Genomic DNA, 25,000 nt, shown 5'->3' with positions numbered 1-25,000 from the left:
GCTAACCCTTGTGGTTCCTGTGGCTGTCAACACACGTAATTACTATAGTGACTAGATAACATAGTGACTGAAACAAAGCAATGTGTGTAAATAATGTCAATAACTAGATGAACCATCTGTGGATGTGACATGAACACCAGTAAGGTTGTAATTACTGTATAGAGTAGGCTAACCTATGTAGTTCCTGTGGATGTGAACACATGTGATTACTGTAGTGACTAAATAACATAGTGACTGAAACAAAGCAATGTGTAAATAATTTAAATAAGTTAATGAAACACCTGTGGCTGTGATGTGAACACTCGTAAGGTTGCAAATACTGTATTGAGTAGGCTAACCCATGTGGTTCCTGTGGATGTCAACACAATGACTAAATAACATTGTGGTTGAAACAGACAAAGTAATGTGTAAATAATGTCAATAAGTAGATGAACCATCTGTGGCTGTGAAGAGAAAAATAGTAAGGTTGTAAATACTGTCCAGAATAGGCTAACCCATGTGGTTCCTGTGGATGTCAACACAATTACTGTAGTGACTAAATAGCATAATGACTGAAACAAAACAAAGTGTAAATAATGTAAATAAGTTAATGAAACACCTATGGCTGTGAAGTGAACACTGGTAAGGTTGCAAATACTGTATAGAGTAGGCTAACCCATGTGGTTCCTGTGGATGTCAACACAATGACTAAATAACATTGTGATTGAAACAGACAAAGTAATGTGTAAATAATGTCAATAAGTAGATGAACCATCTGTGGCTGTGAAGTGAACAATAGTAAGGTTGTAAATACTGTCCAGAGTAGGCTAACCCATGTGGTTCCTGTGGATGTCAACACAATTACTGTAGTGACTAAATAACATAGTGACTGAAACAACGCAATGTGAAATAATGTAAATACGTTAATGAACCATCTGTGAATGTGACATGAACACTAGTTAAGTTGTAAATACAGTATAGAGTAGGCTAACCCATGTGGTTCCTGTGGATGTCAACACACGTTGTAATTACTATAGTGACTAGATAACACAGTCACTGAAACGAAGCAATGTGTAAATAATTTCAATAAGTAGATGAACCATTTCTGGCTGTGAAGTGAACACTAGTAAGGTTGTAAATACTGTACAGAGTAGGCTAACCCATGTGGTTCCTGTGGATGTCAATGCAATTTTCTAATTACTGTAGTGACTAAATAACATCGTGACTGAAACAAAATAATGTGTATATATTGTCAATAACTAGATGAACCATCTGTGGATGTGAAGTGAACACTAGTAAGGTTGTAATTACTGTATAGAGTAGGCTAACCCATGTGGTTCCTGTGGATGTGAACACACGTAATTACTGTACTGACTAAATAACATAGTGACTCAAACAACGCAATGTGAAATAATGTAAATACGTTAATGAACCATCTGTGAATGTGACATGAACACTAGTTAAGTTGTAAATACAGTATAGAGTAGGCTAACCCATGTGGTTCCTGTGGATGTCAACACAATTACTGTAGTGACTAAATAGCATTGTGATTGAAACAGACAAAGTAATGTGTAAGTAATGTCAATAAGTAGATGAACCATCCGTGGCTGTGAAGTGAACACTAGTAAGGTTGTTAATACTGTACAGAGTAGGCTAACCCATGTGGTTCCTGTGGATGTCAACACAATTACCATAGTGACTAAATAACATAGTGACTAAAACAGAAATAGTGATTCATTTGAATGAAGGGGATATGTCTTCATGTCTACTCTGTTGATATTTTTTCAATTCTTTAAACACTAAGACCTCGTTAAATGTTCTGGGTTCAAATCACATGCCTGATATTTAATCCTCAAAGTATTGGTTCGGGACTCAAATTAGGATCTGAGGCCAACAATTACGACCAGAACATAACTAACACTAAAAAAAACCCGAAATAAACTGGGCAATTTAACACATTTGGAAGGAAACAAGGAAGCACCCAAAAGTTGCCTTGGACTCATTGCGTGTACTCCAGTCCAGTCTGGCAGGACTGCTGCAAAAAAAAGAACCGTTTGCAGTTTGCATGTTTGAAGCCTTTGCAGACAAACTGACAGTCGCTTCTCCTGTGCTTGGACACGTTGTCGCAGTTTCAAGAGGAGGAGAAACCTTCAAGCAGCAGAAGACTTTGGACACGCCCATCGAACACGTGGCCTCCCACAAATATCTGCACGCCATTTGCTCCCAGAAGACTCTTTATGCATCATCACAACCAGGTTTGTCTCACACACACACACACACACACACACACACACACACACACACACACACACACACACACACACACACACACACACACACACACACACACACCATGCTGTCTGTCCTCAGAGAAAATGACCATCTACTACTACAAGTCCAGCTGCCCGGAGCCCAAGTACCCGGTGGTGTTGAACTTCACAGGCTCCGACTGCTTCCTCAGGTGCTCCAAGAAAGGCGAGCAGGTGCTCCTGCAGGTGGAGGTAAGTCCAACAGTCTAGCCCCGCCCACAAAGGCAGCTCTTTGTTTTAGTAAGGTTTGCTTGTTGGCGTGGGAACAAGACCATGACACAATTATCCTACTTTTTGGTTTTGATTTTCTCAAAAACGGAAGGTGTGCCTTATACCCCACTGCACCTTATAACCCACTGCACCTTATACCCCACTGCACCTTATACCCCACTGCACCTTATACCCCACTGCACCTTATACCCCACTGCTCCTTATAACCCACTGCACCTTATACCACACTGCACCTTATACCCACTGCACCTTATAACCCGCCGCACTTTATAACCCACTGCACCTTATACCCCACTGCATCTTATACCCCACTGCACCTTATAACCAGCTGCACCTTATGCCCTGCTGCACCTTATAACCAGCTGCACCTTATACCCCACTGCTCCTTATAACCCACTGCACCTTATACCCCACTGCACCTTATACCCCACTGCACCTTATAACCAGCTGCACCTTATGCCCTGCTGCACCTTATAACCAGCTGCACCTTATACCCCACTGCTCCTTATAACCCACTGCACCTTATACCCCACTGCACCTTATAACCCACTGCACCTTATACCCCACTGCACCTTATACCCCACTGCACCTTATACCCCACTGCACCTTATACCCCACTGCACCTTATACCCCACTGCTCCTTATAACCCACTGCACCTTATACCACACTGCACCTTATACCCACTGCACCTTATAACCCGCCGCACTTTATAACCCACTGCACCTTATACCCCACTGCATCTTATACCCCACTGCACCTTATAACCAGCTGCACCTTATGCCCTGCTGCACCTTATAACCAGCTGCACCTTATACCCCACTGCACCTTATAACCCGCTGCACCTTATACCCCGCTGCACCTTATAACCCACTGCACCTTATAACCCGCTGCACCTTATACCCCGCTGCACCTTATACCCCGCTGCACCTTATAACCCCCTGCACCTTATACTCCACTGCACCTTATAACCAGCTGCACCTTATAACCCCCTGTACCTTATAACCCGCTGCACCTTATACCCCACTGCACCTTATACTCCACTGCACCTTATACCCCACTGCACCTTATAACCCATTCCACTTTATACCCCACTGCACCTTATAACCCATTCCACTTTATACTCCACTGCACCTTATAACCCATTCCACTTTATACTCCACTGCACCTTATACCCCACTGCACCTTACAACCCGCTGCACCTTATAACCCGCTGTACCTTATAACCCGCTGTACCTTATAACCCGCTGCACCTTATACCCCGCTGCACCTTATAACCCACTGCACCTTAAAACCAGGTGCACCTTATAACCCACCGCACCTTATAACCCACTGCACCTTATAACCCGTAAGGATAAGTGTGGCCAGTAGGTGGCAGTCACACATAAGAGATACGTGTGGACTGCAGGTGGACGTCTGCTCAATGAATGACGCGAGCAAGTATCCGTAAGCAAGCAACAGCAAAACGTTGATGTCTCATTGTGAATATTGAACATTACACACAAATCTGAACATGTTTTAGTACCACTTTGGTAAGCACAGTGTTTACTTGTGTGTGACGCCTTGTGAGATACAAGCAGAGTGTTTACTTGTGTGTGATATCATGTGCGATACAAGCGTAGTGTTTACTTGTGTGTGATATCATGTGCGATACAAGCGTAGTGTTTACTTGTATGTGATATCGTTTGCAGAGTGTTTACTTGTGTGTGACACCTTGTGAGATACAAGCAGAGTGTATACTTGTGTGTGATATCATGTGCAATAAAAGCAGTCCTGCAGCGTGTTTACTTGTGTGTGATATCATGTGCGATACAGGCATAGTGTTTACTTGTGTGTGATATCATGTGCAATAAAAGCAGTCCTGCAGCGTGTTTACTTGTGTGTGATATCATGTGCGATACAGGCATAGTGTTTACTTGTGTGTGATATCATGTGCGATACAGGCATAGTGTTTACTTGTGTGTGATATCATGTGCCATACAGGCAGAGTGTTTACTTGTGTGTGATATCATGTGCAATAAAAGCAGTCCTGCAGCGTGTTTACTTGTGTGTGATATAATGTGCGATACAGGCATAGTGTTTACTTGTGTGTGATATCATGTGCGATACAGGCATAGTGTTTACTTGTGTGTGATATCATGTGCCATACAGGCAGAGTGTTTACTTGTGTGTGATATCATGTGCAATAGAAGCTGTTGTTATTATTGGTATTGTTATTGTTTTTGTAATCATTATGGTTATTGTTATTAATATTGTATTGGTATTAATATTGTCATTCATATTGGTATTGTTAATAAATGATAAATGGGTTGTACTTGTATAGCGCTTTTCTACCTTCAAGGTACTCAAAGCGCTTTGACACTACTTCCACATTTACCCATTCACACACACATTCACACACTGACGGAGGGAGCTGCCATGCAAGGCGCCAACCAGCACCCATCAGGAGCAAGGGTGAAGTGTCTTGCTCAGGACACAACGGACGTGACGAGGGTGGTACTAGGTGGGAATTGAACCAGGGACGCTCGGGTTGCGCACGGCCACTCTCCCACTGCGCCACGCCGTCCCTGATATTACTGTTGTTGTTATTTTTATTGGTATTGTGTTTTTATTAATATTGTTATCGTCATTAATATTATTATTACTGGTGTTGTTATTTATATTGTTATTGTTATTCATATTTTATTAATATACATGTTATTGTTATTAATGTTACTGTTATTGTTTTTAATATTGTTATTATTAATATTACTGTTATTGTTATCAATATTACCGTTATTGTTTTTCATATTGTTATTATTAAAATTACTGTTATTGTTATTAATATTACTGTTATTGTTTTTAATAATGCTATTGTTATCCTTATTGTTATTAATAATACTGTTATTGTTTCTCATGTTACTGTTATTAATATTGCTGTTATCGTTATCAATATTGGTATTGTGTTGTTATTCATATTGTTTTGGTTATTGTTGTTGTTAAGATTGTTATTGTTATTAATATTTTTATTGGTAATAATATTGATGTTATTCATATAGTTTTTGTTAATATTACTGTTATTGTTAATAGTTATGTCATTGTTTTTAATATTACTGTTATTTTTATTAGCATTGTTATTTTTATTAATGTGTTTATTGGTATTAATATTGTTATCGTTATACATATTGCTGTTGTAATTAATATTACTGTTATTGTTGTTCTTATTGCTGTTATTGTTATTAAGATCACTGTTATTGTTATTAATATTGTAAATGTTATTAATAATACTGTTATGTTTATTAATATGTATATTGGTATTAATATTATTATTGTTATTTATATTGTTATTGTTGTTAATATTACTGTTATTGTTATTAATATTGCTGTTGTTGTTATTGATATTGTTCTTACTATTAATATTATTGTTATTGTTATTCATATTGTTATTAATATTACTGTTATTAATATTGCAGTTATTGTTATTAATATTACTGTTATTCTGATTAATATTACTGTTATTGTGATTCACATTATTTATATTACTGTTATTGTTATTAACATTGATGTTATTGTTATTCATATTACTGTTGTTATTGTTATTGTTGTGAACATTACTGTTATGGTGAGTGACATTGTTGTTGTGCAGGCGTGTGATAAGCAGAAACTGCAGAGCATCTCCCTGAAGGACGAGAGTGTGCTGTCCTACGTCTTCTACATGAAAAGTGACGCCACCAAGCGCCGCCACTTTGAGTCGGCTCTCTACCCGGGCTGGTTCATGCAGGTCTGCTCCTCAGACTCCGTGCAGATGGCACAGCTGCCGGAGCGCCCGCAGCCTCAGACCTTCCTCTTCATCATCCAGACCTAGACCTACACCTAGACCTACACCTAGACCTAGACCTCGCTGCAGAGACACGCAGGTGCCGTGTCAAGTGTAAAAAGAAGTGAAGCCCCGCTGCGAGCGCTGTGTGCTGGCAATGTTTCTGGACAAATAGAACTTATAAGGTCATCAAACGGAGCGGAACCTCCATTTATGAACCCAGTTGCTTCTTCCACCTGGCTCGTCAATGGAAAAGTTTGTCAAGTGAAGCAAACAATGTCAATAAGTATCATGGGTTCCAACCTGGACAACAGTCCATGTTTGAACACAATATAAAATACTAAATGTCAAGCAAACTTTCTATTTATTAACAAGACCAAACAACAACGACAAGCTAAACTGTCCTGGATGTGCTTTTCTGCAAACGCACGCACCAGAAGTCCCTTTTGGTGCCCTTACAAAGATCAGAAATCACAATAATTCATCACTTTCTTGCAAAAACTTATTTGACACCATAACGCACAATAATTCATAACTTTCTTGCAAAAACTTATTTGACACCTTCATAACGCACAATAATTCATAACTTTCTTGCAAAAACTTATTTGACACCTTCATAACGCACAATAATTCATAACTTTCTTGCAAAAACATATTTGACACCTTCATAACGCACAATAATTCATCACTTTCTTGCAAAAACTTATTTGACACCATAACGCACAATAATTCATAACTTTCTTGCAAAAACTTATTTGACACCTTCATAACGCACAATAATTCATAACTTTCTTGCAAAAACTTATTTGACACCTTCATAACGCACAATAATTCATAACTTTCTTGCAAAAACTTATTTGACACCATAACGCACAATAATTCATAACTTTCTTGCAAAAACATATTTGACACCTTCATAACGCACAATAATTCATCACTTTTTAACATAACATATTTGACACCTTCATACAGCACAATAATTCATAACTTCCTTGCAAAAACTTACTTGACACATTCATAACTCACAATAATTCATCACTTTCTTGCAAAAAAGTATTTGACACATTCATAACACAAAATAATTCATCACTTTCTTGCAAAAAGATATTCGACACGTTCATAACTCACAATGATTCATAACTTTCTGGCATAAACGTATTTAACACCTTCATAACCTACAATAATTCATAACTTTCTTTCAAAAACATATTTGACACCTTCATAACTCACAATAATTCATAACGTTCTGACAAAAAATATTTCACACCTTCATTAACTACAATATTTCATAACTTTCTTGCAAAAACATATCTGACATATTCTTAACGCACAATAATTCATAACTTTCTCGCAAAAAGGTATTTGACCACTTCATAAGACAAAATAATGCATCACTTTCTTGCAAAAATGTATTTGACACGTTCATAACTCAAAATGATTAATGATTTTCTGGCGAAAACGTATTTGACACCTTCATAACCTACAATAATTCATAACTTTCTTTCAAAAACAAATTTGACACATTCGTAACGCACAATAATTCATAACTTTCTCACAAAAAAGTATTTGACACCTTCATAACCTACAATATTTCACAACTTTCTTGCAAAAACTTATCTGGCACATTCATAACGCGCAGTAATTCATAATTTTCTCGCAAAAACGTATTTGAAACGTTCATAACTCACAATGATTCATAACTTTCTTGCAAAAATGTATTTGAGACGTTCATAACTCACAATAATTCATAGATTTCTCGCAAAAAAGTATCTGACACCTTCATAACCTACAATATTACATAACTTTCTTGCGAAAACATATCTGACACATTTATAATGCACAATAATTCATAATTTTCTTGCAAAAACATATTTGACACCTTTATAAAGCAGAATAATTAATTACTTTTTAACATAACATATTCGACACCTTCATAAAGCACAATAATTCATAACTTTCTTGCAAAAACGTACTTGACACCTTTATAACTCACAATATTTCATCACTCTCTTGCAAAAAGGTATTTGACGCATTCATAACTCACAATAATTCATAGCTTTCTTGCAAAAAACCTATTTGACACGTTAATAACTTACAGTAATTCATAACTTTCTTGCAAAAACTTATCTGACACATTCATAACACAAAACAATTCATAACTTTCTTGCAAAAAGGTATTTAACACGTTCATAACTCACAATAATTCATAACTTTCTTGCAAAAAACATATTTGACACCTTCATAACCTACAGTAATTCATAACTTTCTTGCAAAAAAGTATTTGACACATTTATAACGCAAAATAATTCATAACTTTCTTGCAAAAAGGTATTTGACACGTTCATAACTCAAAATAATTCATAACGTTTTTGCAAAAAAGTATTTGACACATTCAAAATTCACAATAATTCATAGTTTTCGTGCAAAAAACACATTTGACACATTCATAACGCAAAATAATTCATAACTTTCTTGCAAAAAGGTATTTGACATGTTTATAACTCACAATAATTTATAACTTTCTTGCAAAAAGGTATTTGACACCTTTGTAACCTACAATAATTCATAACTTTCTTTCAAAAACAAATTTGACACATTCATAACGCACAATAATTCAAAACTTTCTTGCAAAAAGGTATTTGACACGTTCATAACTCACAATAATTCATAACTTTCTCACAAAAAAGTATTGGACACCTTCATAACCTACAATATTTCACAACTTTCTTGCAAAAACTTATTTGACACATTCATAATACAAAATAATTCATCACTTTCTTGCAAAAACGTATTTGACACGTTCATAACTTACAATGATTCATAACTTTCTGGCATAAACATATTTAACACATTCATAACCTACAATATTTCATAACTTTCTTTCAAAAACGTATTTGACATGTTCATAACACAAAACAATTAACTTTCTTGCAAAAAGGTATTTGACACCTTCATAACTCACAATAATTCATAACGTTCTGACAAAAAACATTTTACACCTTCATTAACTACAATATTTCATAACTTTCTTGTAAAAACATATCTGACACATTCTTAACGCACAATAATTCATAACTTTCTCGCAAAAAAGTTTTTGACCCCTTCATAACACAAAATAATTCATCACTTTCTTGCAAAAATGTATTTGACACGTTCATAACTCAAAATGATTAATAATTTTCTGGCAAAAATGTATTTGACACCTTCATAACCTACAATAATTCATAACTTTCTTTCAAAAACGTATCTGACACATTCATAACGCACAATAATTCAAAACTTTCTTGCAAAAAGGTATTTGACACGTTCATAACTCACAATAATTCATAACTTTCTCACAAAAAAGTATCGGACACCTTCATAACCTACAATATTTCACAACTTTCTTGCAAAAACTTATCTGGCACATTCATAACGCACAGTAATTCATAATTTTCTCGCAAAAACGTATTTGAAACGTTCATAACGCAAAATAATTCATAACTTTCTTGCAAAAATGTATTTGAGATGTTCATAACTCACAATAATTCATAAATTTCTCGCAAAAACGTACTTGACACCTTTACAACTCACAATAATTCATCACTTTCTTGCAAAAAGGTATTTGACACATTCATAAATCACAATAATTCATAACTTTCTTGCAAAAAACATATTTGACACCTTCATAACCTACAGTAATTCATAACTTTCTTGCAAAAACGTATTTGACACATTCATAACGCAAAATAATTCATAACTTTCTTGCAAAAAGGTATTTGACACGTTCATAACTAACAATAATTCATAACTTTTTCGTAAAAAAGTATTTGACACCTTCATAACCTACAATATTTCATAACTTTCTTGCAAAAACGTATTTGACACATTCATAACGCAAAATAATTCATAACTTTATTGCAAAAAGGTTTTTGACACCTTCATAACTAACAATAATTCATCACTTTTTCGCAAAAAAGTATTTGACACCTTCATAACCTACAATATTTCATAGTTTTCTTGCAAAAAGGTATTTGACACGTTCATAACTAACAATAATTCATAACTTTTTTGCAAAAACGTATTTGACACCTTCATAACATACAATATTTCATAACTTTCTTGCAAAAACATATTCGACACGTTCATAACGCACAATAATTCATAATTTTCTTGCAAAAACTTATCTGACACGTTCATAACGCAAAACAATTCATAACTTTCTTGCAAAAAGGTATTTAACACATTCATAACCTACAGTAATTCATAATTTTCTTGCAAAAAACATATTTAACACATTCATAACCTACAGTAATTCATAATTTTCTTGCAAAAAACATATTGGACATGTTCATAACCTACAGTAATTCATAACTTTATTGCAAACACTTATTTGACATGTTTATAACCCACAATAATTCATAACTTTCTTGCAAAAACATATTTGACACCTTCATAACGCACAATAATTCATAACTTTCTAGCAAAAACGTATTTGACACATTCATAACGCAAAATAATTCATAACTTTCTTGCAAAAAGGTATTTGACACGTTCATAACTAACAATAATTCATAACTTTTTCGTAAAAAAGTATTTGACACCTTCATAACCTACAATATTTCATAACTTTCTTGCAAAAACGTATTTGACACATTCATAACGCAAAATAATTCATAACTTTATTGCAAAAAGGTTTTTGACACCTTCATAACTAACAATAATTCATCACTTTTTCGCAAAAAAGTATTCGACACCTTCATAACCTACAATATTTCATAGTTTTCTTGCAAAAAGGTATTTGACACGTTCATAACTAACAATAATTCATAACTTTTTTGCAAAAACGTATTTGACACCTTCATAACATACAATATTTCATAACTTTCTTGCAAAAACATATTCGACACGTTCATAACGCACAATAATTCATAATTTTCTTGCAAAAAGGTATTTGACACGTTCATAACTAACAATAATTCATAACTTTTTTGCAAAAACGTATTTGACACCTTCATAACATACAATAATTCATAATTTTCTTGCAAAAACGTATCTGACACGTTCATAACGCAAAACAATTCATAACTTTCTTGCAAAAAGGTATTTAACACATTCATAACCTACAGTAATTCATAATTTTCTTGCAAAAAACATATTGGACATGTTCATAACCTACAGTAATTCATAACTTTATTGCAAACACTTATTTGACATGTTTATAACCCACAATAATTCATAACATTCTTGCAAAAACATATTTGACACCTTCATAACGCACAATAATTCCTAACTTTCTTGCAGTCAAGAAGAAATATGATATGATACTATACGGTCTGAACAATGTGCTTTGCTTTGTTTTTGTCAAGCTGCTACGGCTCAGCTGTGGCCTTCTGGCTGTAGAAGAAGAGCCTTTGAGTTGTAATCAATGATGTCAGCACACATTTGGAATGGAACATATATTTCATAAATACTGTATCACATATTTATTTACACTATTTTAAAAGGGGGCGTGGCTTTTTGAATTAGTGGTATCCTTTTTATTATAAAATTTCCGATACAACAGCGATATTGGAGCCATGAATATTTGCCAGTACCAACATTGATATCAGCAGGAATCCTACTTGGATTATTTGGTAGCGTGGACTGTTTTTAAAAGGCTTCATCAAGTGGAATGTATTATTGCACCTCTGGATGCTGTCTTTAAGTTGAAGTGGAGTGGTCGTTGTTTTTTTTGCAACATCCAGTGGCAAAAATATTGAATGAAGTTAAGCAGTAAATGGAATGATGCGGACACGTTTGTTACTGGACACGTTGTATCTGCATTGGAGACTCAGTAGGCATAAGTGACATACAACGCTGATTATTTGATACAAATGTCACATTTTATTCTTCAATGATGATTAGCTGTGTCTAGCTTGTGTGCTATTGTGGGCTGAACTGTTGCGTAGCCGCCAGCTCCTACTAGCCCCACCACAAAGATAGGAATACTTTCCGGCTGGACTGGAATCCTTCACGTGCCGGTTCCTCACAGTCCGGTTTGTTCGTCAGCGCCATCTTCGTAGGCTCTGTTGGTCTGTCCTTCAGGCTCGTAAGGGTTCTCCAATCCCGTTCTTGTGGACTTCCTGTCGGGGCACAGGAAGCAGACGTGTCGGAGGCGGGACATCCGGCGCTCGCGTCAGACTTACTTCCTGCGGTCTCTGATGCCAGACACGATGAGGAAGAGGCCCATGAGCATGGCGACGCCCATCACCACGCCGAACACCACCAGCCACACCTCTATCGGCTGCTCCACGGGGGGGGAGAGGGTGGCAGGGATGCCCTCGAACTCCAGAGTCTTGTCGTCCAGCTGGAACGCATCGTTGATCCGCCCTCGGGAGGATCTGACCAAGTCCACACGGAATTTACAGCTCATCTTTTTTACACTTGGATAGGCCATGGGGCCCAATTAAACATACATACATACATACATACATACATACATATATATATATATATATATATATATATATATACATACATACATACATATACATATATATATATATATATATATATATATGTGTGTATATATATATATATATACATATATATATATATATATATATATACACATATATACATACATATACTGTATGTATATATATACATATCCATCCATCCATCCATCCATCCATTTTTCTACCGCTTATTCCCTTTGGGTGTCGCGGGGGGCGCTGGCGCCTATCTCAGCTACAATCGGGCGGAAGGCGGGGTACACCCTGGACAAGTCGCCACCTCATCGCAGGGCCATATATATATATATACATATATATATATATATATATATATATATATATATATTTATATATCCATCCATCCATCCATTTTCTGCCGCTTATTCCCGTTCGGGGTCGCGGGGGGCGCTGGCGCCTATCTCAGCTACAATCGGGCGGAAGGCGGGGTACACCCTGGACAAGTCGCCACCTCATCGCAGGGCCAACACAGATAGACAGACAACATTCACACTCACATTCACACACTAGGGCCAATTTAGTGTTGCCAATCAACCTATCCCCAGGTGCATGTCTTTGGAAGTGGGAGGAAGCCGGAGTACCCGGAGGGAACCCACGCATTCACGGGGAGAACATGCAAACTCCACACAAAAAGATCCCGAGCCTGGATTTGAACCCAGGACTGCAGGACCTTCGTATTGTGAGGCAGACGCACTAACCCCTCTGCCACCGTGAAGCCCTATATATATTTATATATATATATATATATATATATATATACATACAGTATATATAGGTCTTGATTTGATTATCCAAAGAATAGTGCTCGAAACCGTGGTAGAGCGCAAATCCCCTGATGATTGAGGGAACCCCTCATGAAACAGTTCTGTAGAGATGAAGTAGTCTTGTGATTTTTCCCACACCTACATATATATATATATATATGTATATATATATATATATATACATATATGGTGGTAGTTTGGACACACCTTGATATATACATTTCCGTTCAAAAAATCACTTATTACATTGTTGTTTGATACTTTAAGTTAGTTTTGGTGATACTGATGAACTGTCCCAGACAGGTGTTCCTGCAGGTGATGTGGCCTTACTGTATGGCCGACTCCAAGGAGGTCGTCAATAAGCGGACGCCGTGATTAATATGCGTCAATGACTTTTAAATCAAGCTTTAAACAACGTGTAGCATTTACTTATATGACCCAATGCAAACAACCTTCCCTAGTCATGGTGCAAACAATGACTTACCGTATGGCCGCCTTCACGTCCTCTCTGGGGACGTACTCCGCCGGCCTCTGAGGATGGGTGACCACCATGTAGAAGGAGATCCTGGGGGTGTGTCGATAGGTCAGAATGTTCTGGGCTCTGCGAGACAAAGGAGAAGCCATGAAAGTCCGGCAAGGTGAGAGAAAATGCAAGAACTGACGTGAAGGGAAGCGTGCGGTTGTGCTGGCTGAAGTGTTGTCTCAGAGCGTACGCCACGCTGGACTTGAACAGGAACAACTCGTTGTCGTTCCACGAATACTGCAACCATATATTTCATGTCATTCTTACTACTACCATGGAATATGATACAGATTATACTCATACTATCATGTAATATGATACATATTATGCTCATACTATCATGTAATATGATACATATTATACTCATACTATCATGTAATATGATACAGATTATACTCATACTATCATGTAATATGATTCGGATTATACTCATACTATCATGTAATATGATACAGATTATACTCATACTATCATGTAATATGATTCGGATTATACTCATACTATCATGTAATATGATACAGATTATACTCATACTATCATGTAATATGATACATATTATACTCATACTATCATGTAATATGATACAGATTATACTCATACTATCATGTAATATGATTCGGATTATACTCATACTATCATGTAATATGATACAGATGATACTCATACTATCATGTAATATGATACAGATTATACTCATACTATCATGTAATATGATTCGGATTATACTCATACTATCATGTAATATGATACAGATTATACTCATACTATCATGTAATATGATTCGGATTATACTCATACTATCATGTAATATGATACAGATTATACTCATACTATCATGTAATATGATACAGATTATACTCATACTATCATGTAATATGATACATATACTCATACTATCATGTAATATGATACAGATTATACTCATACTATCATGTAATATGATTCGGATTATACTCATACTATCATGTAATATGATACAGATGATACTCATACTATCATGTAATATGATACAGATTATACTCATACTATCATGTAATATGATACAGATTATACTCATACTATCATGTAATATGATCAGAGGTGGGTAGAGTAGCTAGAAATTGTACTCAAGTAAGAGTACTGTTACTTTAGAGATGTATTACTCAAGTAAAAGTAAGGAGTAGTCACCCAAATATTTGCTTGAGTAAAAGTAAAAAGTACATTGTGAAAAAACTACTCAAGTACTGAGTAACTGATGAGTAACCTGATTACGGCAACAAGTAATGCACAAAAACATAAAAATAGCAATGAGCAAATTCAGAGCCAGGAATATCTCTTAAGCAACTAAAACAATAATATATATTAAATAATAGTACATTAAAATAGAATTGAAAAAAAATGGCACATTGAGCCACAATAACTTAACAGCACCATAGGCTCAGTAGGCATTCATTGATTTGATTGATTGATTGATTGATTGATTAAAACTTGTATTAGTAGATTGCACAGTACAGTACATATTCCGTACAATTGACCACTAAATGGTAACACCCCAATAAGTTTTTCAACGTTTATCAATTACTTAATAAATGACCAAGTCGAGGTGATCTACCTCATATATACATACACACACATATCATATATATATATATATATATATATATATATATATATACATACATTTATATATACAGTATATAATTTATATTTATTTTGCCGTTTTCGTTGACATGTTGAAGGTGTTTTAATGAATATACATGCATGTTTAACATATAGATTCCTATCTTTCATGAAGACAAGAATATAAGTTGGTGTATTACCTGATTCTGATGACTTGCATTGATTGGAATCAGACGTCCACGTTTTCAAATGGAGGAGAAAAAAAGTTCCTCTTTTCTGTCTAATACCACATGAAAGTCGTTGGTTTTTGGCATCTTATTTGTCCAGTTTCCATATTGGTTTTTATACACTTTACAAGAAATACATTGGCGGCAAACTCCGTAGCTTGCTAGCTTGTTAGTGCTGGCTTTTGGAGACTCTTATTTTGTTAGCACAGGCGCGACGGAGCAGCGCTTTTATTGTGAAGACAGGACATGTGCGATCAGTCTTTAGGCTTTTGACGGGAAGTACGGTTGAAATAAAAAGTGTCTTTTTTCCTTTACACTTTTGATTGATTGAAACTTTTATTATTAGATTGCACAGTACAGTACATATTCCGTACAATCGACCACTAAATGGTAACACCCCAATAAGTTTTTCAACTCGTTTAAGTCGGGTCATGTGACCGCCTGGCTCTGTTTGATTGGTCCAACGTCACCAGTGACTGCTTTTGATTGGTGAAACGCAGGCATGTGTAGATTCTACTTTGAAGCTATGTCATTAACCAAAACAAACATTAATAGATCGATTACAAAAAGTAGCGAGTAACGAGCTGAATGTAGATAAATGGAACGGAGTAGAAGTAGCGTTTCTTCTCTATAAATATACTCAAGTAAAAGTAAAAGTATGTTGCATAAAAACTACTCGTAGAAGTACAATTTATCCCTAAAGTTACTCAAGTAAATGTAACGGAGTAAATGTAGCGTGTTACTACCCACCTCTGGTAAAGAGTAAGTGTTTTGGTTCACTATCATTGTGGTTTAGTCTAAGCGGTTCTCAAGCCGAGTGGTTAAAGCAGCTTTCTTCCAATCAAAGGGTCCGGTCCATCCATCGCTAACTTGGAAATCTCCCCTCACAGTTTTATATCATAGTTTACCGTGAACGCTTCGCAATTAAATATGTTATTGGGGCCTGAAATCTTACTTTCAGTGGGCCGAGGATAGCTAAGTAGTGGAAGCAGCTACCTCCCAATCAAAGGGTACAGGGTTCAAATCCCAGTCATGACCGTCCATAACTAGGAAAGCTCCAGCCGGTTGAGGTAGTATTTTATATCATAGATTACCAAGACAGGTTCGCAATTAAATATGTCATTAGGGCCCGAAATTTGTCTGTATGCAGTACAAGGGTAGGTGAGTAGTTCAAGCAGCTATCTACAAATCAAAGGGGTCTGGGTTCAAATCCCACCCAGGTCCATTGGTAACTATGAAAGCTCCAGCGGCAAGAGTAAATATTTTATCTCATTGTTTACTGAGACGGATTCGCAAATAAATATGTCATTGGGGCCCGAAATCTATCTCTAAGACATCCAAGGATAGCTGAATGGTAAAGCAGCTAACTCCCAATCCAAGAGTGCAAGGATCAAATCCCTGCCAGGTTCACTGGTAACTATGAGAACTCCGGCAGCAAGAGTAAATGTTTTATATTATAGCTCACTGAGACAGGTTCGCGATTAAATATGTCATTGGGGCCCGAAATCTTGTCCAAAGAAGACCAGGGATAGCTCAATGGTTAAAGCTCCTAACTCCCAATCAAAGGGCACTGGGTTCAAATCCCAGGCAAGTTGATCGGTAACTAGGAAAGCTATTGTTTTGTATCATAGTTTACTGAGACAGGTTATCAATTGAATATGTCATTGGGGCCCGAAATCTGTCCTTAAGAAGACCAAGAATAGCTGAATGGTTAAACATCTAGCTCCCAATCAAAGGGTCCTGGGTTCAATCCCAGTCAGGTCGATCGGCTTGCCAAGCCAAAGAAAGCAGGAGTGGGGATACCGGCACAAAAAGGGGTGTTGGGTGGTGGACAATGTGGGGGTGTATCACCTCCCCCACACAAAGTTAAGTTAAGTGGTAGTTGGTTAATTAACTTATAGTTAAAAAGGTAAGTATGGGTAATAATAATAATAATAATAAATAGTCCGTAGTCCAAAAGTCTAAGGGTAACCTCGGGGGTTAGCTCCTCCTGTGTTCTGAGGCTAAAGTTGGTAAGTGTACCGTCGGTAATTCCTGGCTGGGATGGGTGGGAATAGGAACATGAATAATTAATCAGTGTGAGTGTTGACCAATCAGCTCTCCTCGGTCTGAACCAACAATTAGTCAATTAGTTAATTAAAAAAAAAAACTACAACAAATTGGAATGATTGAAGAGAGAAAAAATTCAAATTGGATAATGAAAAACAAAAGAAGAATAATTGGGTGGACAAATCCTCCTGATTAGCTGCAATTGAATAATAAAAAATATAGATGATGAATAATTGGATGATGAAAAAAAGATAAAGTATAATTTTAATAAATGATATGCAATTAACTTTTCTTAATAGTGTTTTTAATCTTTTCATTATTCAATTGAAATGTTTTCTCTCTTCAATTATTCCAATTTGTTGTACTTATTGTTACTTTTTTTTAATTATTAACTAATTGACTAATTGTTGGTCGGACCGAGGAGAGCTGATTGGTCAACACTCACACTGATTAATTATTCATGTTCCTATTCCCACCCATCCCAGCCAGGAATTACCGACGGTACACTTACCAACTTTAGCCTCAGAACACAGGAGGAGCTAACCCCCGAGGTTACCCTTAGACTTTTGGACTACGGACTATTTATTATTATTATTATTACCCATACTTACCTTTTTAACTATAAGTTAATTAACCAACTACCACTTAACTTAACTTTGTGTGGGGGAGGTGATGCACCCCCACATTGTCCACCACCCAACACCCCTTTTTGTGCCGGTATCCCCACTCCTGCTTTCTTTGGCTTGGCAAGCCGATGGACCTGACTGGGATTGAACCCAGGACCCTTTGATTGGGAGCTAGATGTTTAACCATTCAGCTATTCTCGGTCTTCTTTGGACAAGATTTCGGGCCCCAATGACATATTCAATTGATAACCTGTCTCAGTAAACTATGATACAAAACAATAGTTTTCCTAGTTACCGATCAACTTGCCTGGGATTTGAACCCAGTGCCCTTTGATTGGGAGTTAGGAGCTTTAACCATTCAGCTATCCCTGGTCTTCTTTGGACAAGATTTCGGGCCCCAATGACATATTTAATCGCGAACCTGTCTCAGTGAGCTATAATATAAAACACTTACTCTTGCTGCCAGAGTTTTCATAGTTACCAGTGAACCTGGCAGGGATTTGATCCTTGTACTCTTGGATTGTGAGCTAGCTACTGTAACCACTCAGCTATCCTTAGTCTTCTTAGAGCAAGATTTCGGGCCCCAATGATATATTTAATTGAGCACCTGTCTCACTACTGAAAAAGAAACACTGAATCCTCACTGAGATTTGAACCCAGTTCCCCTTGCTTGGCCATCAACAGTGTTAACCACTCAGCTGTCCTGGGTCTTATTAGGCTGTGAATTCGGGGCCCTAATGACAAATGTCATCAAGGACTTCTTTCTCTCTCATTTGACCAAAACTAATGGAGAGGAAGTACTAGCAGACATTCCATGCAGTGTAGACCGACATAAATCCCACCCAGAGTTAAATTGCTCTCACTACTGATGTTTGGACAAGTGTAGCCTACCTTGGCAATACATGCCACTACATTGGAGACTCCAATATGAAGTCAATCCCCCTTACCACCATGCCACTAGAGGAAAGACATTCAGCATCCAACATCGCAGAATGGTTGGAATAGGTAGTAGCCAGGTTTGAAATTCCCCTAAGCAAAATTATTGCTATTGTGCAGGACAATGGTGCACTTTATAAAAAAAACATTTTTGTAACACTTGCCTTGTTTTATTTGGTAAGTCGAAAGTACCTGGTGCCAGTATGCTGTTTTTTTAAATAAAGTATTGGAAATGTTAGAAATGTAGTTTATCTCTTTTATCCGATTATTAATCGAAGTAATAATCCACAGATTAATCGATTATCAAATTAATTGTTAGTTGCAGCCCCAATATATATATATATTTATATATATATATATATATATATATATATATATATATATATATATATATATATATATATGTATATATATTTATATATGTGTGTGTATACAGAGGTGGGTAGAGTAGCCAGAAATTGTACTCAAGTAAGAGTACTGTTATTGTAAAGATTTATTACTCATGTAAAAGTAAGGAGTAGTCATCCAAATATTTACTTGAGTAAAAGTAAAAAGTATGTTGTGAACAAACTACTCAAGTACTGAGTAACTGATGAGTAACCTGTTCGTTTAATAATTACGGCAACAAATAATGCACAAAAACATAAAAATAGCAATGAGCAAATTCATAGCCAGGAATATCTCTTAAGCAACTAAAACAATAATATATATTAAATAATAGTACATTAAAATAAAATAAAATAAAAATGGCACATTGAGCCACAATAACTTAACAGCACCATAGTCTCAGTAGGCATTCATTGATTTGATTGATTGATTGATTGATTGATTAAAACTTGTATCAGTAGATTGCACAGTACAGTACATATTCCCTACAATTGATCACTAAATGGTAACACCCCAATAAGTTTTTCAACGTTTATCAATTACTTAGTAAATGACCAAGTCAAGGTTATCTACCTCATATATACATACACACACATATCATATATATATATATATATATATATATATATATATATATATATATATATATATACATATATATATATATATATATATATATACATATATATATATATTTATATATATATATATGTATACATATATATACATACATACATGTATATATATACATACATTTATATATACAGTATATAATTTATATTTATTTATTTTGCCGTTTTTGTTGACATGTTGAAGGTGTTTTAATGAATATACATGCATGTTTAACATATAGATTCCTATCTTTCATGAAGACAAGAATATAAGTTGGTGTATTACCTGATTCTGATGACTTGCATTGATTGGAATCAGACAGTATAGTGCTGATAACGTCCACGTTTTCAAATGGAGGAGAAAAAAAAAGTTCCTCTTTTCTGTCTAATACCACATGAAAGTCGTTGGTTTTTGGCATCTTATTTGTCCAGCTTCCATATTGGTTTTTATACACTTTACAAGAAATACATTGGCGGCAAACTCCGTAGCTTGCTAGCTTGTTTGCGCTGGCTTTCGGAGACTCTTATTTTGTTAGCGCAGGCGCGATGGAGCGGCGCTTTTATTGTGAAGACAGGACATGTGCGATCAGTCTTTAGGCTTTTGACGGGAAGTACGGTTGAAATAAAAAGTGTCTTTTTTCCTTTACACTTTTGATTGATTGAAACTTTTATTAGTAGATTGCACAGTACAGTACATATTCCGTACAATTGACCACTAAATGGTAACACCCCAATACGTTTTTCAACTCGTTTAAGTCGGGTCATGTGACCGCCTGGCTCTGTTTGATTGGTCCAACGTCACCAGTGACTGCATTTGATTGGTGAAACGCAGGCATGCTTAGATTCTACTTTGAATGCGTGTCTGACAAAATCAAAACAAACAAAACGTGCATTAACAGATCGATAAAAAAAAAAAAAGTAGCAAGTAACGAGCTGATTGTAGATAAATGGAGCGGAGTAAAAGTAGCGTTTCTTCTTTATAAATATACTCAAGTAAAAGTAAAAGTATGTTGCATAAAAACTACTCTTAGAAGTACAATTTATCCCAAAAGTTACTCAAGTAGATGTAACGGAGTAAATGTAGCGCGTTACTACCCACCTCTGAATATGATATTTATTATATTCATACTATAATGTAATATGATCAATATTATACTCATACTATAATGTAATATGATGAATAGTATATTAATGATACAATATGATATGAATAATACAATGTAATAAGATGAATATTATATTAATATTATATTTGTAATACGAATATTACAATGTAATATGATTAATATTATATTTGAAGTATGAGTATTCATATTGATATTATGTCATATGAGTAGTATAGTAATATTTTACTGTAGTATGACTATTCATATTATTACTGCAATGCAGTATGAATGTTCATATCAATATTATTATGTAATATGAATATAATATTCATATTACATTGCGGTATGCATATTCGCATTAACATAATAATATAATGAGATGATTATATGAATATTGTAATGTGTTATGAATATTCATATTAGCATTATATTGCAGTATGACTATTCATATCAATAATACAATGTAATATAAATATTCATAGCAATATTATTATTTAACTTAAATATTCATATTATAATATAATATGAATATTCATATTACAATATTATATGGGCATTATATTAATATGTAATGTGATATGACTATTCATATCCATATTACAGTGTAATATGAGCTATCATTACAATATTATACTTTAATATGAATGATAAAAATACTGCCTTGTAATGAGAATATTGTATTAATATTAGACATAATATGAATATGCATACTACAATGTAATATGAATATTATATTCATATTACATTTCAATATGAATATTCATGTTAAAATTATAATGTAGTATGGATAATAATATTACATGTAATATGAATATTAAATTAATATAACCATCACATGTAATATGAATAATAATAGTACATTCAATATGAATATGATATCAATACTATTATGTATTATAAATTTAATACAACCATGACATCTAAAATGAATAATAATATTACATGTAACATAAATATTAACATTACACATAATTCGAATATTATATTAATACAACCATGACATGTAATAAGACTAATATTAAATGTAGTATGAATATTATAATAATATAACCATAACATGTAAAAAAATATTAATGTACAATATTAACATAACAATACAACCATAACATGTAATAAGAATAATACTCACAGCATCAGCACCCATGGCCATCTTCAAACTCAGCCTCACTTTGATGCCAAAGTCAGAATCTGTAATCATCATCGTCAAATACTTTGTACTTTTTGACAAATATTTGTTGTATTCAGGATATTATTTTTAAGATGTTAGGATTATGGACAGTAAGGGAAGATGCCCCCCTCACCTTTAAATGTAATACAATGTGCGTTCTTATATATGTATATGTATATATATATACATATATATATATACATATACATATATATATATATATATATATATATATATATATATATATATATATATATATATATATATATATATATATATATATCCATTTCCAACAGCTTGTTCCTTTCATGCAAGTGTGTGTGTGCGTGTGTGTGTGTGTGTGTGTGTGTGTGTGTGTGTGTGTGTGTACTGACAGGGGTCGATGGCGGGGTCCCAGCCCACAGAGCGGTTGTGTTTGATGTTGTCCTCCTTCAGCCATCGGTGCAGCTTGTGAAAATAGTCCAGCAGAGGCTGGGCGTCCATCCTGGTGTCCCCAGAGATGTTCTGCAGAGCTCTGGTCCAGGACTGAGCCCGGCCCAACATCAACATGTTCCTGGGAGGCAAGTAGATCACATGTAGGTCACATGGCCTGGAGCAGCAGCCAATCACAGGACAGCTCCAGAGCGCCAGCGTTGACGTACAGAAACATGATTCTCTTTTTGCAGCACAACAAACTTTTACTTCAGGACAAATATCACAGTTTTACTTTACTGGACTACAGTTTGTCCTTCTTATTGTTGTTGTTTTACATTGTTCATCAATACAAAGTCCATCCATCCCCTGCATGTAATTTATGTTTTAATATACAGTACTGTATGTCACATATTACTTATGTTTTTAAAACACAGTACTGTATGTCTCATATTATTGATGTTTTAATAAACAGTACTTACTGTATGTCACATATTATTTATGCTTTAAATACACAGTACTGTATGTCATATATTATTGATGTTTTTAATATACAGTACTGTATGTCACATATTATTTATTTTTTAATACACAGTATTGTATGTCACATATTATTGATGCTTTTAATACACAGTACTGTATGTCACATATTATTGATGCTTTAATACTCAGTATTGTATGTCACATATTATTGATGTTTTAATACACAGTACTGTATGTCACATATTATTGATGTTTTTAATACACAGTACTGTATGTCACATATTACTAATGTTTTTAATACACAGAACTGTATGTCACATATTACTGATGTTTTTAATACACAGTACTGTATGTCACATATTATTGATGTTTTTAATACACAGTACTGTATGTCACATATTATTTATGTTTTTATTACACAATACTGTATGTCACATATTATTTATGTCTTTATTACACCGTACTGTATGTCACATATTATTGATGTTTTAATACACAGTACTGTATGTCACATATTATTGATGTTTTAATACACAGTACTGTATGTCACATATTATTGATGTTTTATTACACAGTACTGTATGTCACACATTATTGATGTTTTAATACACAGTACTGTATGTCACATATTATTGATGTTTTAATAAACAGTACTGTATGTCACATATTATTGATGTTTTAATACACAGTACTGTATGTCACATCTTATTGATGTTGTAATACACAGTACTGCATGTCACTTATTTATGTTTTTAATACACAGTACTGTATGTCACACATTGATTTTTTAATACACAATACTGTATGTCACATATTATTGATGTTTTAACACACAGTACTTACTGTATGTCACATGTTATTTATGTTTTTAATACACAGTACTGTATGTCACATATTATTGATGTTTTTAATACACAGTACTGTATGTCACATATTATTTATGTTTTTAATACACAATACTGTATGTCACATATTATTTATGTTTTGATACACAGTACTGTATGTCACATATTATTGATGTTTTGATACACAGTACTGTATGTCATATATTATTGAAGTTTTAATACACAGTACTGTATGTCACATATTATTGATGTTTTTAATACACAGTACTGTATGTCACATAATATTGATGTTTTAATACACAGTACTGTATGTCACATAGTATTTATGTTTTTAGTACACAGTACTGTATGTCACATATTATTGATGTTTTAATACACAGTACTGTATGTCACATATTATTGATGTTTTAATAAACATTACTGTATGTCACATGGTACTTACTTGAGCTTAGTTCCCG

The 25,000-nt window shown here is 34.7% G+C and overlaps 2 protein-coding genes across 2 annotated transcripts in view; one reads left to right on the top strand and one right to left on the bottom strand.

Moving 5' to 3' along the window:
• Nucleotides 1-12,077, top strand: part of LOC133542915 (uncharacterized) — a 20,146-nt gene extending 8,069 nt beyond the window's left edge. The window contains exons 5-7 of the mRNA XM_061887175.1: nucleotides 2,109-2,234; nucleotides 2,350-2,480; nucleotides 6,143-12,077. Coding sequence (XP_061743159.1) covers nucleotides 2,109-2,234; nucleotides 2,350-2,480; nucleotides 6,143-6,361 — 476 coding nt within the window. The 3' untranslated portion in view covers nucleotides 6,362-12,077. The remainder of the gene's footprint in view (nucleotides 1-2,108; nucleotides 2,235-2,349; nucleotides 2,481-6,142) is intronic.
• ace2 (angiotensin I converting enzyme 2) overlaps nucleotides 11,517-25,000 on the bottom strand; it is a 38,673-nt gene continuing 25,189 nt past the window's right edge. The window contains exons 12-18 of the mRNA XM_061887173.1: nucleotides 24,985-25,000; nucleotides 23,178-23,356; nucleotides 22,765-22,823; nucleotides 14,234-14,331; nucleotides 14,056-14,172; nucleotides 12,481-12,675; nucleotides 11,517-12,417 (exon numbers count right to left, since the gene is read on the bottom strand). The exon at nucleotides 24,985-25,000 is cut by the window's right edge and continues 107 nt beyond it. Coding sequence (XP_061743157.1) covers nucleotides 12,321-12,417; nucleotides 12,481-12,675; nucleotides 14,056-14,172; nucleotides 14,234-14,331; nucleotides 22,765-22,823; nucleotides 23,178-23,356; nucleotides 24,985-25,000 — 761 coding nt within the window. The 3' untranslated portion in view covers nucleotides 11,517-12,320. The remainder of the gene's footprint in view (nucleotides 12,418-12,480; nucleotides 12,676-14,055; nucleotides 14,173-14,233; nucleotides 14,332-22,764; nucleotides 22,824-23,177; nucleotides 23,357-24,984) is intronic.

The sequence above is a fragment of the Nerophis ophidion genome, linkage group LG25 (assembly GCF_033978795.1).
Source record: "Nerophis ophidion isolate RoL-2023_Sa linkage group LG25, RoL_Noph_v1.0, whole genome shotgun sequence".
Lineage (NCBI taxonomy): Eukaryota > Metazoa > Chordata > Actinopteri > Syngnathiformes > Syngnathidae > Nerophis > Nerophis ophidion.
Note: the sequence above shows the minus strand (reverse complement) of the source record. Positions and strands in the feature narration are given on the sequence as shown.